The 16,822-nt window shown below is 42.9% G+C and overlaps 1 protein-coding gene across 1 annotated transcript in view; it reads left to right on the top strand.

The window, feature by feature from the left end:
• NTSR1 (neurotensin receptor 1) overlaps positions 1–13,239 on the top strand; it is a 48,992-nt gene extending 35,753 nt beyond the window's left edge. The window contains exons 2-4 of the mRNA XM_026042098.1: positions 819–1,020; positions 10,860–10,950; positions 12,668–13,239. Of these exons, the coding sequence (XP_025897883.1) occupies positions 819–1,020; positions 10,860–10,950; positions 12,668–12,917 (543 nt within the window). The 3' untranslated portion in view covers positions 12,918–13,239. The remainder of the gene's footprint in view (positions 1–818; positions 1,021–10,859; positions 10,951–12,667) is intronic.
• Positions 13,240–16,822: the final 3,583 nt, after the last annotated feature.

The following is a 16,822-nucleotide window of genomic DNA, read 5'->3' as shown; positions in this document are numbered from 1 at the left end:
CCCATCAGGCCAGCCTTGACACAAACATATAGACAGAGCTATAGATGCCTCTTCTTTCCCAAGCTGCCTCGTTAAGCTTGTTTCCAATCGAGTTTTATAGAGAGCACACAGAGCACACAGAAAGACTTCCTGCTTTTATTTGACACGAACAGTGACTTCCACTTGATTCAATCATTGTTTAATTTGATCCTCCATTTAATTTTATCAAAATTGTAGTAATCAAATAATTTGTACTGCAAACAATATAACTTCCACTTGTTTATTCCGATCAATTTTAATCCTTTAAGACACAAGGTTTATTGGATAATTTGATCAGCAGATAACAAAAAGCTCTCATTACACCTACCAGGAAAGGCCGTAACACACACATACACACACAAAAAAAGAGAGTAAAAAGATTCCAGTGAGAGCTCATAAATAAAGAAAAACATAGTAATATGCTGTTATTTAGAAATCATTCTATGCACAATGAAAGCTAAGAAGGATCCTGCTGTTCACAAGATGTAAATATCAATGGCGTATGTCGGTCAAGGTATTTCTGGCGATGAACTGCATTGAAAAGGGGAAGACACATAATTGGATGCAAGCCACTTTGTCTTTCTCGAGGCTGACCCATCTAAATGAATGCATGTCAACGTTGTTTAAGCTTTCCCTCTGTGCAATAAGGCTTCTTCTTCTTCAAAAGYCAAAGTCATCAGAGTAAGTGCTTGGAAGAGATTTCCATTGCATGCAGTTTGTGTCTGGTTGTGTGAAATAAAACGCAATCCCTTGGTTCAGTGATCATTCTTCCTTGACGGTGCCACTTCTCTTCCCCACAGGCCAACACCTTCATCTCCTTCGTGTTCCCCATGGTCGTCATTTCTGTGCTGAACACTATCATTGCCAACCAACTCATGGTCATGTTCAGGCAGGCTGCCCAAGAAAACCAGGTTTGCACCATCGGAGGACAGCAGACGATGCTCAGCATGTCCATGGAGCCCAGTCGGGTGCAGGCCTTGAAGCATGGCGTGAGGGTCCTACGTAAGTACTCGCACACTTTGGGCCTGAGCAGGCTAGAGGCGTCTATGCAAATGTGCTTTCAGGAGTAACAGTCTAAAAATGGTAAACGCCCTCATTCAAAAATTGTCTTCAACAAAAAGTAGCTTTTTTGAACCCCCTAAACATCCCCCAAATGATTTGTCCCTTCCAGAATTGCCCAGCTTTCTTCTCATAGCCCAAACTTTGGGGAAAAATCTTTTATTCTTTTCCTAGGTTTCCTTTCCTTCAATTTATTGAGGAGGGAATTCTAGGGAATTTTATAATCTATTTTATTTTTGACTTTCTTTTCCCCTCTTAATCACTTTTCTCAGTCCTAATCTTCTCTTAAAAGATAAACGAGAATTTCATATAGAAAAATGGAGCTAGACAGCGAGTGAGCAATATGATGTTCAATGAAGTAGAAGATGAAAAATGAAAATCATGAAATAGAAACAATCTGAAAATAAGCCACTTTGTTTTCTACTTTTGGCCTTCTACAGTCTGAACAACTCTCATATATTTTTTTTTCAAATGGAATGGGTCAGAGGACTGACGTAAAACCAGACAAACTCATCTTGAGGGATCAGTTTTGAATAGATGGGTTCTAGCATCCCTTTCATATCTCGGTGAATAAGTCAATATGCCAGAGCAAAAGGGTAGGGAAATGCGGCAAAGTGGAGGTTTGTGGGCTGTGCTCAAGGGCCAGGGGATCTAGGAGACAAAAAGGCAGATTTTTTTCCAAATACACCACAACAGGGAGACAGTGGGAGAGGCAGAGGCCTTTGCTATAACTAGCTACGTCCCTATTTAGAAATGCACTTAAGTGTATTCTTAAATTCATTCCTTTTCCAGAGTGCCTCATTACAGGCTTTGAGCTAAATATGTACGTAAGTGCCATTCTACATAGTTATACTCTTCATTAATCAAAATTTAAATACCAAGTCGGCTTAATGATGTCTCCAGTTTTGCTAACAGACTCATATGGGACTCGGATCTGTATTTAGTGACGTATATAAAAAACTTTCAGAAAGCATGAATTGCCCTCGGAGTGGACTCGGCGCAGGATTTGCAGCCAGGTTAATGTTGTCCACAGTGAATCAGACACGTAAACTTCTCTGAGCTTTTATAAGTGGAGACTTTCAAATCTCAGTGTTGATGGATTTCTATCCTTGGCATTCAGTGAAGAACTGCTGTGAAGGTGCTCTCTGCTTTGTTAAAGGTGTATGGAAGTAGGGAAAACCAGCTTTCCTCTGAAGATATACATGGAGAAGTAAAGAATTTGTCACAAAATAATCATAGCTTGACTCAKATTTCAGATTTTCCTTGTCGGAAAAGAAATGTGACAAAATGACTCAGATTTAAAAAAGAAAAGATTTTTGATCAGTTCAGTCTTTTCCTAATGTTTTTCCTCTTCAAATCCCTAACTTACAATTGTTTCAAATGTGAAACCATGCTAAAATATCACTCCCTCTGTTGCTTTGCTAACAAAACATTTTTCACATAATCCCATGTACTTACATTGTATAATAACCCAGGGATGACTTCACTACATACTTGAAAACTTGACGTGAGACAATGACAGAGCCAGTGACATAATTCGGTTATTCCTGTTGCACATAACCAGAGTCAATCCATCTGAATCTTCTGCGTTGCTCTCACTTGTCCAGCAGTAGATTGCATTCTCCTACATGCAATTGCATTTAGAAGCTCCAAAAGCTTCCAAAACCAGCCTACATAATGCCATATAAACATACTACTCTAAAAAATTATATCAAATAGGGCTAAATGTTAGGGCCAGTCTGTGATAGGAAATGACTGGAAGCTCTTGATGAATATTGACCATGCTGGGAGAGGTCCCCGCTTCTCCCAAAGTCAAGTGCCTGGCTGTGGGGAAGGTAACTTGGATTTACATTCTTCCCTGGGAGTCAGATGTCTCCTTTTAACGTAAATCTGCAGATTTCTTAAGGGATACACGTGGACCTCTTTTATTCTTCTTCCTCATTGGTTTCTTCTTTTTTAGCTCACTCTTTTAAAGAAAAATTGGTTTCTTCTTTTTTGGCTCACTCTTTTAAAGAAAACTCCCTGAATCCCACAAGGCTCATGAAATTTTTAAATGGATGAGGTGCATGACAAAGAGGATTGAGCAACACAATATTTTTTTTCCTGTCCTGGTGATCCGTGCTGTAGGCCAGGACTAATTTCTGGGATTCCTTTTGTGAGTTGCAATTTGTCTGCAATAAAGACCAAGAAAGAATTTTTTAAATCCCAAACTAGATTAGCATGCATCAGATATTTCAAGAAAAAAGCCTCTTTTTGCAATGCTTCTAGCAGAATTTTGCAGCCCTTTGAGGACTGGCTAACTAAGCATTTTTCAGATCATGCTCTGTTCTGGAAAATATCTTCATACATATTTCACATGCAATGAAGTGTTCACATAGGTACACGCAGTTATTGCAGTTTCTCAAACATTTGTAGGTATTAGCAGAAATGGCCATTTATTAACTGCTCAGGTGGCTCTTCACAGTTTGAAGAAATTAAACAAAATTGTGATTGATGCAGATGAAGACAGAAAGAGAGGATTTTTTTTTCCATCCAAACAATCTCGATTAGACTAATCATAAATCATCTTTTCCTTTTCGCCTTTATTCATTGATATATGAGGCTAAAGAACAGACCTRCTCACACATGCAAACTCTCTGAGGAAGAGCTTTCAAATCAATTTAAAAGCGAAATTGCCCCAGCATTTTAACGATTCAGTCAATAGCAACTTAAGCCTTTCATATAAGGCTTTATTCCCCTTCTTTTTCTGCAGAGCTTTCATTCAGACTAGGTTAAGTAACAGATCCTGAGCCCAGCAATCAGTTTGTTCAGTGGAATACTGGATGTCTGTGTTAAATAAGATGAGGAAAACACCAAAGTATCTGTACGTTTAAAATAACAGATGGGAGAGCAGAAGCTGTTCAAAAATAGTATCCAAAATAGCTGCATGGCACCAGAACCCGCCCTGGGGCACGAGGCCYGCAGGTGTTGGTGGCATCTTTTCCAGTTTCTTAACGTGTCTTCCTCTTTCCATTTAGCTGCCTTTTCTCACTTTAGCCACAGCATTTCACACTCCTCTCTATCTTTCCAGTATTTTATACTCTCTAACACGTAGGAGAGCAAGCTCTTCATGGRTAACACCAGGGACACCTCAGCTCATGCAGCTCTCTGGGCCTGGCTCAGGAACATGGCCCTTACCGCTAGGAGGGCATGAAGTGGGTGAGATAGAGCAACACACAGCCATGGGTGGCCTTGAGGTGGCCCTTCAGGTTGAAAGCAGTGTTTGGCCATCATGTTTCTCCAACAGGATAACTTTGTAATGTGGACTATTGACCACAATGTACACACAAGTCTACAGCCCTTGCAGCAAATACAGAGAGAAATCACTGTCTTCAAAGCACCTTTCATAACTCTGCTGATTGCCTGTCAGATTGGTTACCAAGTGAATGGAAAGAAAGAGTTTTGAATGACACAAGCCTAGCTCTGGTAATGGGATTGAGACAAGCTGATGGGTGTTGAGGGGAGGTTTTGTGTATCCCAGGATGGACATTGGTTAAGCTTATTAAAATGTGATCAGTTCCAGGTAGCATCTGCTCTGTTACAGGAGCTGCTTAATGAAAGTAATCGTAAAGCACTTAGAGAGGTTCAACTAATTAAAACACTATCTGTCAATCTTCCACAACTGTCTGGGTGATGCTTCAGAAATACCCTTGTAGAAGATGAGGCCAAGTCCTATTTTAACTTTTAAGAATTTAGAAAATGAAAGCATGAGTTTGAATGTATTAGGAAATGCTAGTAAAAAGCCAGGTAGTAATGAAGCATCCATGCATCCTACATGTTTCATTAACATGTGCTTGAATAATTCATTAACATGTGCTTGAATAATTTCCCTTACGAAAAAGATATTCTGAAGAGTTCCTTTATTTCTCTTCACTAATGTTCTGATTTTGAGATTTCCATCTGAGGAGGATACTGCTATGAGTTTTAGTGCAACCATCCAGCAAATAGGAATAGCAAATATTCTGTAGCCACAACTCACAGAAGACCTGCACTCTGAAAATCTGCTGTTAACAGCTCTCTTCYATAATTAATATATCTAAGGAAATCATATTTGTCCATGAATCATTTCCTGCACAAGAAAGGAACCAAATTCACAATGACTGTACCCCTAATCAAAAGTTTGAACAACTCCAAGCAGAGTTCAACAAAACCCCTGTGACATTAAGCATAAGTAGRAATGCAGTTTAACAGCTGAAGTGTCACACTGAAATTCAAGAGGATAAATTGGCTCTATAACAGTTGTATATGTTTCTCAAAGATGTTTGTACTTTTAGGTTTACTTTACAGCCTTCCAAGTGAAAGAACAGTATCGGAGCAGTGTGTAARCACCCACTGTAGAGCAGAATGGATATAGCTCTTTGGACAGGGAGGCTCTTTTTCCTCACCTCCCAAAAGGTTTCCCTCCAGCGTTGCTTTGGTTGCATTGATGGGGAGATGTTTCTCTGGGCATTTAGGCTCTAGCAGCTGCATCTTCCAACACAACCATAGAGCTGGTCACGCTCAACAAGGAGATTTCCCAGATATCAAACCCTGTCCATATGAGTGTTTATAAAGCTAATTAATGCATTTTCAAACATCAGATCTGGCCAGGGCCTTAGTCACTTTGGAAACMTAGAGCAAGTACAGGTATAGGGTCCCCACTGGCAAGCAGGAACAGTTTGGGAACCTGTGAAACTCAAAGCRGGAGGGGAAAGCAGATTGGAACTGCAAAGGATTCTAGTTTGGGTTATATCTGATTTTGCAAAAGAAAAAGAGGTTTGAAGCTGATGAGAGGCTCTGGGTTCATGAGAAGATGACGGGAGGTCTTTTCTAACCTTCAAAGAGAAATCTTTCTTTCTTCTTCCTTTCACTCAGAATATCCTGGTGTCTCTGAGGAGAATGACACAGGCAATCAGGCAATTGAGCCTGGCAACTTCTTCTTTCTTTTTACAAAAGACAAAAGCTAATTATCTTTGAAGGAACTGGGGAACACACCCCTCTYCCCCCACCCGATTTGCACAGCACTGTCAAGAAAGTGCTGCTGTGCTAGGGCTATTCTGAAATTTTCTTTTAATCTTCATTTTCTGCCTGTTTTGCTCTGTATGGACAAAAGCCAGGCCTAAATAGTGCCCGAGCGGGCAGGAATTCACAGGTTTTCAAACCTGTGTTAGCTGAAGCCACTGAAAATTGGGAAAGGAGAGTATCATCTGAGTGGGAAAGGAGAGTATCATCTTGCTGCCAGGAATGGAAATGGAGTCAAATGTAATGTTCACGTTACTAACACATACAACTGCGACAGGGGTTTGCATCCAGCAAAAGGCTGGGAGCCTTCAACGATGTCCGAGGGAGTTGGCTTCTCAGGCCTATGTTATTCCCACTTTTACCTTGTTTATTTTTTTTCCCTATGGACTTTATCACTGTGCATCGGTGGTCCCCGATCTCTGCTGCTTGTTGCTCCACTTTTATGGAGATCCTTCTGCAGCCTGGTGACCCACATACCAACATAGGCAGTTTTGATTTTATTAGGTTCATACCCACCCTTGTAACTGCTACAATCCCTCGCTCAGGGCCTGCTGGTATAAATATTGCCTACAACCTGTCAGGTACTGCATCATACTAACATAAACAGCGSCTCGAGGTTTAGCTAGGCACTGCCAACTACGTCTACACTTGGCCCGGCCTTTGCCATCTGTCATATCAAATGGCAGAATGATATTTGCTGCCCCTTGTGATAGATTCTCTTGCAATGGCATCAGCTAAAWAAGCCTATAAAGCCCAGAAGCTTTGAATACACAAAGACTGTCTCTCCAGAAATCAGGATTAATGCAAATCCAAGATTTGAGCTCTGTGGCGCAATCTTAGAGGTTATTCAGTATCGAAAAGAGCGTGCATTCCTTGAGCAGAGTTGGAGGCACATGGCTGGTGAGGTGAAACTCCAAAGGCTTGGAATTTTCATTCGGATGAGGCCTAAAAATGGCTGCTSCCTTTACTCAGAAGTTAGGACACGCACCTTTTGGGCTTTATGCATCACGATCCTCCTTGCAAGGCAGAGAAAATAAGTAAAATGGTCAGATTGGGTTGAAGGAATGAGAAGAAAAGATGGGCTCAAGAAAAGTCCTCAAGGAAGGCTGCCCCAGGGCCCCAGAGCTGTGATTTGCTGTGACCTGAAGAGGAAGAAGGAGGCAGGACAGGGAGGAAAACGCCTGCCCAAGGCATCCTGCTCCAGCTGCCCCTTCTCCCCTGAGGCAGTTCTAGGCATTTTGGGCCTCAGATGTGCCGTAAAGAAGGACAGAGGGGCCCCAAATCCCCCCTTTTCTGTAGCTCCTGAACACAGTCGAGTCAACCTCCAAACACCTGTCAGGGCCTTTTTACACATGATTTATTTCTGAGCTTTCACGCTGACGCAGCCTGAGTTTTTCAGAGAGGTTAGAAATGGAAAAGGCCTGTGAGGTCATTTAGGCCGTTTCCCAGCCATAACCACAGGATAAACACAAAGTAAAATACAATTCGCAGCGTAATCTAATAYAATTTAACTTCCAGGATTGCTTCCACATTCGGTTTAGTCTGAAAATCAAGACTGGCATAGTTTAAATCATCTTTCGCGAAATGAAAAAGATGTCACTCAAAATTTATATTTCCCTCTGCAGGACTTCCTGTGCGATAAACAAACAATAGCTCCTCTCTGCTCCTATCCTCCTTCCTCCCTTGTTCCTTTCCTACTTGGGATTCGGTTCCAACAGACGGAAAATAGAGCCATTATAAGACAAAATGTAGAGCCACAGGATGTAATAATTCAGGCTCTAATGTACTTTTAAACTGGAAGCTRGATTTAGGAGGGAAGTGGAAATCCAGCCGTGTAGAAGGAACATTCCCAGGTGGCCGCTGCACTCCTGGGCCCCACTGTCCCTTTGGCCACTCTCAGGCCCTGGCCTTGGGTCACCATGTGGCACCTCACTTGCTTAAATGTGGAAAATAGAAGTTTGCAATGTCTGCTTCTATTAAGACCACATTTGCAAGGAATTATTTAATTCCTTTAATTCCTCTCGGTGCAATGCAGCAAGGCTGGGTGAGCAGAGGGTGGGAAGCGGCCGTGTTCCTTCCAGTACTGATGCCACCAGACAAACAGTGACCAGTTCTTGCACTCAGCATTAGATGGAATGTGAGCACGTTCCCACATATCCAATGCATCCCTGGGGACAGCACCTAGTAGGGCCGGATTGCCACCCTAAATCTCTTTGATCCCGTGTATGATAAAATTAAAGCATAAGGATTAAGGGTGACAAACACAGGGACTCCTAATCTGAGCAGCACAGCAGCTTGTGGTACAAAAACGCAGAGAATAGAGAATTCTTTCGGATATACAGCACAGCACGCTGCCATCTGGGATTTTAAAATCAGACCATAAGTGTCTCCAATGCACTTAGCTATGTGTTTAATAGAGTTTTAATTGCAGAGTGATTGCATGTAATATTACAGAATTACCACAGATTACTTAATTGACTATTCGTTTGTTGAGGTTCCGCAGTTATTCTTCTCAATCTGGGTTTCTGCTGGTATAGATTCCTGCCTCCATATTATTTGGCTCTGCACTCTCCAAGCTACAGGAGCACAGGGCATTTCCAAAGAGGAAAACACTTCCAGCCAACACATCGGTAAATTTAACAGCCAGATGTGCGGGATTGTTAAAGGTTATTCCAATAAGAACCCGGCTCATGCTGTTTCTAAAGAGGTACGTGCAGTGGAAAGCACATGGGAAATGCCAGTGTAAGTAGGTTGGTGCAAAGATTATCCAAACATCCTTGTGTGCAAAAATGTCTTTTCCATGGTGCTGGAAAGCTGGAGCAGCTCTGACCCTCTTTGTCTCAGCAAGGCTCTTGGTGTCCCCATGGGGACATCACTGCCCCGCTGCCCCTGACGTGACACTTCCCTCTACTCCCGTGCCACGTTTCATTTAGGGGATGTCCCCTCTGAAGCCCAAAGCAAAGCTGCTTGGGGCAGGAGCAGGCACAGGTCAAATTCATTCGCTTAATTGTGGCTTTTTAGATGGGCTAAAGAGCTGCAGGCAGCGAGTGACGCGTTCCGGCTGCGATCGCAATGACCGCGTAGCCGCCAAACGTATTCGGATTGAAATAATGAATTACTTGGACAAGAAAATGAAAACAGACCCTCCAGCCTTCCTTCCAAAACATGTCCCTTCAGCTGCCTTAAACTTTATCAAGTAAATGGCTTTTTCAGCATTCCTGGACGATGCTCTCATATTTCGTGCGGCCTGATACTGAAGGAGCAGAGTCCTCTCCAGCTCTGCATTGGTATTTCGTGAAAGAAACAGCATGTGGGGCTGGAGTAAAGCTGTCAGGAACCCCTGAATGCCAGTCAGAATCTGGTAGAGACTCCACCATCAATGATACCCCCAAAGAGAGGGCACAGACCCTTCTCCCCACCACATGTCACTGTTGGGGACAGTTGCTGAAGGCTCCTTGTGCCTCTCGATTGGGTAACAGTGATGGGGAGACACAACCCGGGGCTCTCTCCAAGGGCTGTGTTCTCCAAGGGAAGCAAAGCTGCTCCTCTGCTCCCCTCTGAGTTATGGCATAGTCCCATGGGAGAAGAGGGACATGGGTTGGAACATACCCATAGCAATATTTCTTCAGTCCCAAGGCAGAAGGAAAACCAGCCTTTGAGTCTAAGTACCAAATCTCGATTGCACTGTTGGTACGACGCACCGCAAGAGCACTCTGTTGCTTCCTATCCTTTAYAGGTCACATAAAGGACAAGAGTGATGCGGCCCTTACTCTCTGTAGAGCAAATTTGGGATAAAAAATTAACATGATTATTTTAYTTAGCCTTGGTATTCTGAATGGTTTTTATTGTGTTATGTTTTAACGGAGATTTCTTTATTTCCTGCTTGGATTCTACCAGAATCCTGTTTTTTCATAGAAGAGTTGAAATACGTATTACAAAAGGAAACACATCTCTCCCTCAATTGCCTGATTTATCTACTTTCTAAACTGCATTGACAAAATCTCTTTACCGTTTGGGCTTTTATCCTTCAGAATTAATTCATGTTCCATTTTGTTTTCCATTGTCTGATGTTTCTCAGCTAGAATCCAGAAGGAAATACATAAAGACTTTCTCTGCTCACCTTTCTAATTAATCATTTCTATTATGGCAATAGTCAGACCCAGGCGTTTTGCACTGTCTTGCTCAGATATTGCATAAATGCAGAATTGAGACAATTCTGTCTTCAAAAAACAGCATCTGAAGCCATTTATGATCCCAAGCACCGTGGGGACTGTGGTCAGTGGCTCTGTGCTGCAGATGTAGCTCCATGTAGCAAACTAATGGGATTATGTTGTCCCCAATTCCCTGCCTACATGGATGAAAAACATATCCTATCTGTCTCTGTGGGAACTTTAGACAAAATAGCAGTGCCACGAGGGCATAAAACACAAGGACAGCTGCAAGCAAAGCCCAATATTACTTCARCCACTATCTGAGCTAGGTACCAGCGGTCCCTTACCTACAGTGTATCTTCTTCTGCATCTACCCTTATAGCTATTTTCTCTAATTTCTGCTGCACTTGTCTTTATAGACATTTATAGGCTGGCTCTCCCTCAGGCTTATTGATGCTTTGCATGGCAACCATGTAAGAGCAAACGGAGCTTTCCACAGCGTGCAGGGATAAACTTGCACCGAGACAGGTCCCTTTGTCACCTCAGGTGAATTGCACACGGAAAGTAATGGGCTCTCTTTGTGCCTTGCAGGTGCTGTGGTGATTGCCTTCGTGGTCTGCTGGCTTCCCTACCACATACGGCGGCTCATGTTCTGCTACGTCCCCTCCGGACACTGGACAGAGTGAGTCATGGCACAAAAGCCACCCCCAACACACTGGGACAAGGAGAGGACCAGGTCCTCAGCACCTCGCTTTACAGATGGGGAGAGGATGGGAGAGCAGAGATGCTCTCCACACAAGCGCCTTGACCCCCCATCCTCTAATTGCTGCTTTGCTGCTTCCCTTGGATTTCTTCTTGGGATTGATAGCCAAATTTAGTCTTCATTTTAATATCTAAACCCCCAGAGGAGGCTGAAGGAAGCACTAGCTTGAAATTAGGTGCATCGACAGCCCTTGCTGCTTTTACTGAGATCCACAGAATAGTCCTCTGTTAACAACAGTGACAAATATTTTCCCCTGACAGTCCATGCTAAAATGGCATTTGGACTTGGGGGGATTACAGTGGATTGCCGTATCCATGACAGAAACATCCATCACCGGCCCTGGGATGGAACAGCTCATGTCAGCGCACGATTTAGTTCCACAACRCTCCAATTTCTAAGTGACAGGAGAGATTACACAGATGGGAAAATAACTGTACTGTTCACTGAGCCTGGGGTAGATTATTTACTTGCTTTTATAGGCAATGAATCAAAATTAAGTACTAGCAGTTGTCAGTGAGCAGAAAGTGGGTTGTTGGAGAGTTAGGGGGTAGCTGGGTGCGTGCAATTGCACCCATGTCTAATGCAGGGGCATTGCTGGCAGGGGTGCCAATGCCCACAAATGTCATCTCTGCCTTTCTGCAGCACCATGCACCTATTCAGAGCAGTTACAGAGCTGCCCATTCAATGGGAATATGGGAATAAGCACTAATTCCCTCTGGGAATATACACCCAGGTAACCTGAGGGGAAGACGCAAGAGGCATTTGGAGAAAAATAAGACCTTCTGTACAGGTCCTCGTCCTAAGTGTTACCTCCCCAGTGCTCTCTGGGGTGGGGTCTGTTTCCTGCAAATGAACAGGAAAAAAAGGAAAAATAGAAAATATCTGCAATGCTAAAAAGTGGATCAGCTGAGAGACGTTAAAGTTTTATCAACTCCAAGTGCAAATAATAGTAATTTACAGTACAGTAGTCTGCAGAATAGGATTGTAGATCCAGCCATAGTTAAAAATATAAACCTTATATTTAAGCATGAAAACAGAGCTTTGGGTACTCACTGGGGTAAACTGTTTTTTTCTTGTTTGCTTTCCTATATGAAAAGCACTTAAAGCAGTAATCAATTATGTAACGGATGGATTTGCTTTGAGTAAAAGGGGTAGAGAATTTTATCAGCAGTTAGTGTGAATTTATTYATAGTGGCTGCATTCAGACATTTTTTTCTTCTTTTAAAAGCCAAGTGAGATTTTAGAAAAGCCCTGAATTTACAGCCATATTATGAATGGTGAGCTATCCATGTGATGGCTAGTAAGAGCGTGCAGCAGCTTGACATAACAGTATATAAATGAGTGTGCCTACCCATGGAGAAGAGAAATTGTTAAATTAATTCTTCACAACCACATAAAGAGATCCTGCTTGTAAGGACTGGGATTAGGGTAAGATCTCTGTAGGTCATTTGACCTATTTTTGGTCCTCCTCAGGCGGAAACATGGTTGTTTCCTTGGTGGTCTATTGGCAAGCACATGTCCCTAACCAAGAGAGATTAGCTGAGCTTCAGAGTGTCTTTTTCTCATCTTTGTGGCTTTAAAATGTCTCGGATTTCCTCAGACTACGTAGATTTTTGTCTTTTGTGTGTTCTTGCAGTTTCCTTTTTAACTTCTACCACTACTTCTACATGCTGACCAATGTCCTCTTCTACGTCAGTTCCGCGATCAACCCCATCCTCTACAACCTGGTATCTGCAAACTTCCGACAGATCTTCATCTCCACGCTCACACTCCTGTGCCTGCCGTGGAGGAAGAAGAAAAAACGACTCGCCTTCACCAGGAAATCCAACAGCATCTCCAGCAACCACACATTTTCCAGCCAGGTCACAAGGGAAACTACATATTGAAGCCAAAGGAGGGAGGGAAATATATATCAACCTGGAATCAAAACTTGAGAGAGGCCTTTGTGACTTTCATGCATGGTCTCCAAATCCACGTAACACAAATGTGTTTAGCAAAGTCGTTTTTGTTGGAAAAATAGGCTTTGTTCTGCCAGTAACTTTGAGGTTATGTTAAAGCATTGGCCTTGCCTCTTGTGAGTAATGTCTACACGTTTTGTAACTTCAGCCTGGCGTAAATCCAGATGCAGTGTTAACTGGGAAGCCAAAACATGTAAAATGTAGGCAAATCCATACTGCATTTCATCCTTTTCTCAATGCAGAGATGCCATGGTCACATCCAAGGGTGTGAGATCACTTCTCTTGGTGGCACCGAGCAGAATCTAATGAGGAGAAAGCAGTGTTTAACAGAAAAGAATGTTTCTGGAGAATGGACATACTTGTCTGGGTATGTTCAATGAAAGAGGAGTGAAACACTCAGGGAGTCAGGCAGTTATATAAAAAAACACTCCTAAATTYTGATTAACATTACCTGGGTGCTCAAGAGAGCCACTTTAGCTCCTTGAAATTAAATAAGAGCAGATGATGCCTTATCTAGATTTGGGGGTGGTCTGGAGGAACAGAAATCAGTGCTGGTTTTGGAATAGGGATCATCTTCTCCTTTAGTGTATAAATGCGGTTGCTGGCACAGAGAGACCCCACTCTTGTTGATACTGGTACTGCAAGACCAATAAACAACTCTGGTAAAGTCAAGAATGCAGAAACTGTGCCCAGTTGGAGCGCTGAAAATGAACAAAGAAGGACAATCTTACTTCTGCCACAAGCCAAATCCTATTTTTACCAGGGGAAAAAGTCAGCTGGTTTGCATTAAGAGGTGAGAAACTTCCAGGCTCATGAGGGCTACATACTGCTTAGTTAAAAGCAACCTGCCCAAATTCTGTGGGATGCAAGGCCTTCAGATTTTTTTCCATTCTTATTCCAGTTTTACTCCTTTCTGCATTATTTTTGCAAGGCTGACATCTCGTAGGATAGCAGCTATAGGCAGAGACCCCTTGTTCCACCTTTTCTTTTATTTCYTTTTGCTAACAAACCTGTTTGCATACAAATGCACACAGAGCACAAATGCAAAACAGAAGAAGGTTGAAGCTGAGGAGTTTTAGCTCTGGAATATCTTCCTTTTAACAAGCCAGAGAAGTGGAAGCAAGAACTGTTGGGTCTGAATAAATGTTCAAAAACAGATGCRACACAGGGCTCTTGTGGCATAGTAAGTCAGGCTATTTGATAGAGAGAGTCAGAGGTTGTGACAAAGCCTATTTGCATGCTCCTAAACAGAAAGCAGGATCAAAATATAGAGAATAAAATCAATTTTCTCTTCCTCTTTTTTTCTCCTCTTGATTCTACCTTTGAATCTGGGTTTTTTTCAGGTGACCAAGAGAGGCAGCCTGATGTTTTCTGCTGTGTGTTTCTATCTCACCTGGAGTAACTGCGAGAACAGTTATTCTCTGGTGGTAGCAGCCACTGTGATTCATTCTGTGGTTCAAAGTGGCTGCATCAATGGGTGGGTAGATCATTCCTATTTGAACTTACAGTTCCTGGGCAGGTAGATCATTCCTATTTGAAAGCACAGTGCTCTGTGCCCTGAAATACCATGAATTCCTGTAAAGAGAGCAGTGCAGGAGGAAAGACTCACTGTGCCCATGCCTTGGGCAGGAGAGGCTCCATGCACATATCTCCATCAGAGGCTTCRTTAGGATGGGAGCCTTTCCTCGTTAAGGTGACAAAGCAGAAATGCTGTGTGGCCACAGGTAATTCAGCTCTCCAATCTCTGCCCATTCTACTCWTCTAACGAGGACCCACGTTGTGCCCAACGTTAGGTAGTCACTGTGTTAGACAAGTGGACCTAGTGCCAGGACATGTGGCCTCAGATCTTCCCTTCCAGTGAAATCTATCTCACAACAGTGGAGATCAGTCACTGATCCACTGAGGACCAGTGATTTTTCCTGGTTCAGATATAGTTATTTCAGGGGACAGGCCTCACAAGGCTCAGGACATAGAGAATATGCCAATGAGTTGAGTGATAGCTCAGCTATTCCCGAGACATTTATAACATGGCCATTGGATAGACCAAAACGGCTGCATCAGCCGCGACTTCCAACCRCATCTGCCAGGGATGGGGAGTTATCTTAATGCCTAATACAAAACCACTCCAAAAGAAAGGGCTCAAAATAGAAATCAGTGGGGCTTTAGTTTCTTCTGATTCCGCCAAACTACAGGCTCTGTCCTGTCATGCCTTCTCTTAATTTCTTGCCCTGGTTGTATCCAAATGAGGGCAGGGATTATATTTGACAAAGCACTTTTGTTGCTCATGTGTAGTTGACTCCTCTCGGGCAAGAAAAACAAGTTATGGGATGACAACAAAAAAGTAAAAAAGGAGGGTAATTTTTTTTGGAAGAAAACTTCCAAAGAAGCGATAAATATTGTCAGAAAAGGCATGAGCAGCTTGGAAGAAGAGGCTGCAGAAGCCTATCCATACTGCCTTGTGGGCTGTCTGTAAAATGCATGTGTTGCAGAAGCACAGAAAGACTTGTCGATAAATAGTTTACTCACTGTGTAGACCTTAATCTAATGCCTATCTATTGAGCTTCAGATTTTTATGAACGTGCAGGAGGACTGTAGCTGAGCAGGGCAGTCCTGGCAAGACGCAGGACTTCATGGCTGATAAAAGCCAARGCAGGTGAGCTGGAATTGGACCAAATGACTCTTTGTGGACATCGTCCATGGCAGGTCTTCTCCACTGCTCTCACAGCTCCTGCACTGGCAAAGCCCAGGTACCATGAGCAGAGGAAGAGGAGTCTTAATGTCATACTCTTAATATTGGCCTTCCAGGCAAGACACTGTTTAAATGGTTCTGGAGAGGACCCAAATTTTCTAACTTCACCTCTAAATAGGATCAACAGCTGGGAGGTAGATTCTGAAACCTCCCAAGGAAGCTGTAACTGCGTGTTGCTTTGACTTCCACTGGGATTTATCATCCTATATGTCTCAGTCGCTTTTGAATATCCAGCTTCGAAGTGTTAAACATTATTAATATGCTTGTTAAACACCAACCTGCTGAAATGTGCTTGATTATCTTAGAAAACACTGTACAAAGATTGTGGTCACACATAAGATGCTTGTCTTAGATCTTCATTACTGATATACACTGGCAGCTTGCAAAATATTTGGTTACAGCTCTGAGAAAGTATTTGGTTTGATATAAAAATGGGAACAAGCTGGAGTGAAAAAYAATCTATCACAAACTCTTTCCTCGGTGTTTTTCGGGCTGAAGAGTTGACTGTTTGTGGGGATTTGTCCAAGCAGTGTGCTGGCTTCTAAAGCTCTGTCCTTGCAGTTTAACACAGCCTTAATCCGAGACTGCAGCTCAAAGCTACCTCTTCCACGGGGCAAATCTGACCACCCGCATTGAGAAGTGGAAGTCACCGCTAAGTTCATCCTCTCCTGCTTCCACACTCGCTTCTGCTCTATACAACCTGTTTTCCTCCCACTGAGCTCAGAAAAGCGAGTGTAACTCCCCACAAATCCCCACAGTTTGGTAGAGGACGGCATGGTGCTGCAGCAAAGCAAAAGGTACAAAGTGCCCAGTGTGTACTGGGGAGGTATTTAAGAAATACGGTTCTTTTTCTCTCCATGCCTTTTAACGACAGCTAAACCACTAACCCAACAAGGTTCAGCTTTCAACCTAATCAAGCAGAAGCGGCTTTTGCCGTCAGACAAAGTACATAATCGCATCCCTTAATTCCTGTGTAGTTTGAATTCTCCATGGGGCGGAGAGGAGTGTCTGTGCAGCACGCCGTTAAGCTATGCAAATTTCCTATACGTGCTTTGAACCGCCCGTTTCAACTGAAAAAAGAAAA

The sequence above is a fragment of the Nothoprocta perdicaria genome, unplaced genomic scaffold (assembly GCF_003342845.1).
Source record: "Nothoprocta perdicaria isolate Ctin4 unplaced genomic scaffold, notPer1 scaffold_3, whole genome shotgun sequence".
Classification (NCBI taxonomy): Eukaryota; Metazoa; Chordata; class Aves; order Tinamiformes; family Tinamidae; genus Nothoprocta; species Nothoprocta perdicaria.
The sequence above is the reverse complement of the archived record's forward strand: the minus strand, read 5'-3'. Positions and strand labels throughout refer to the sequence as shown.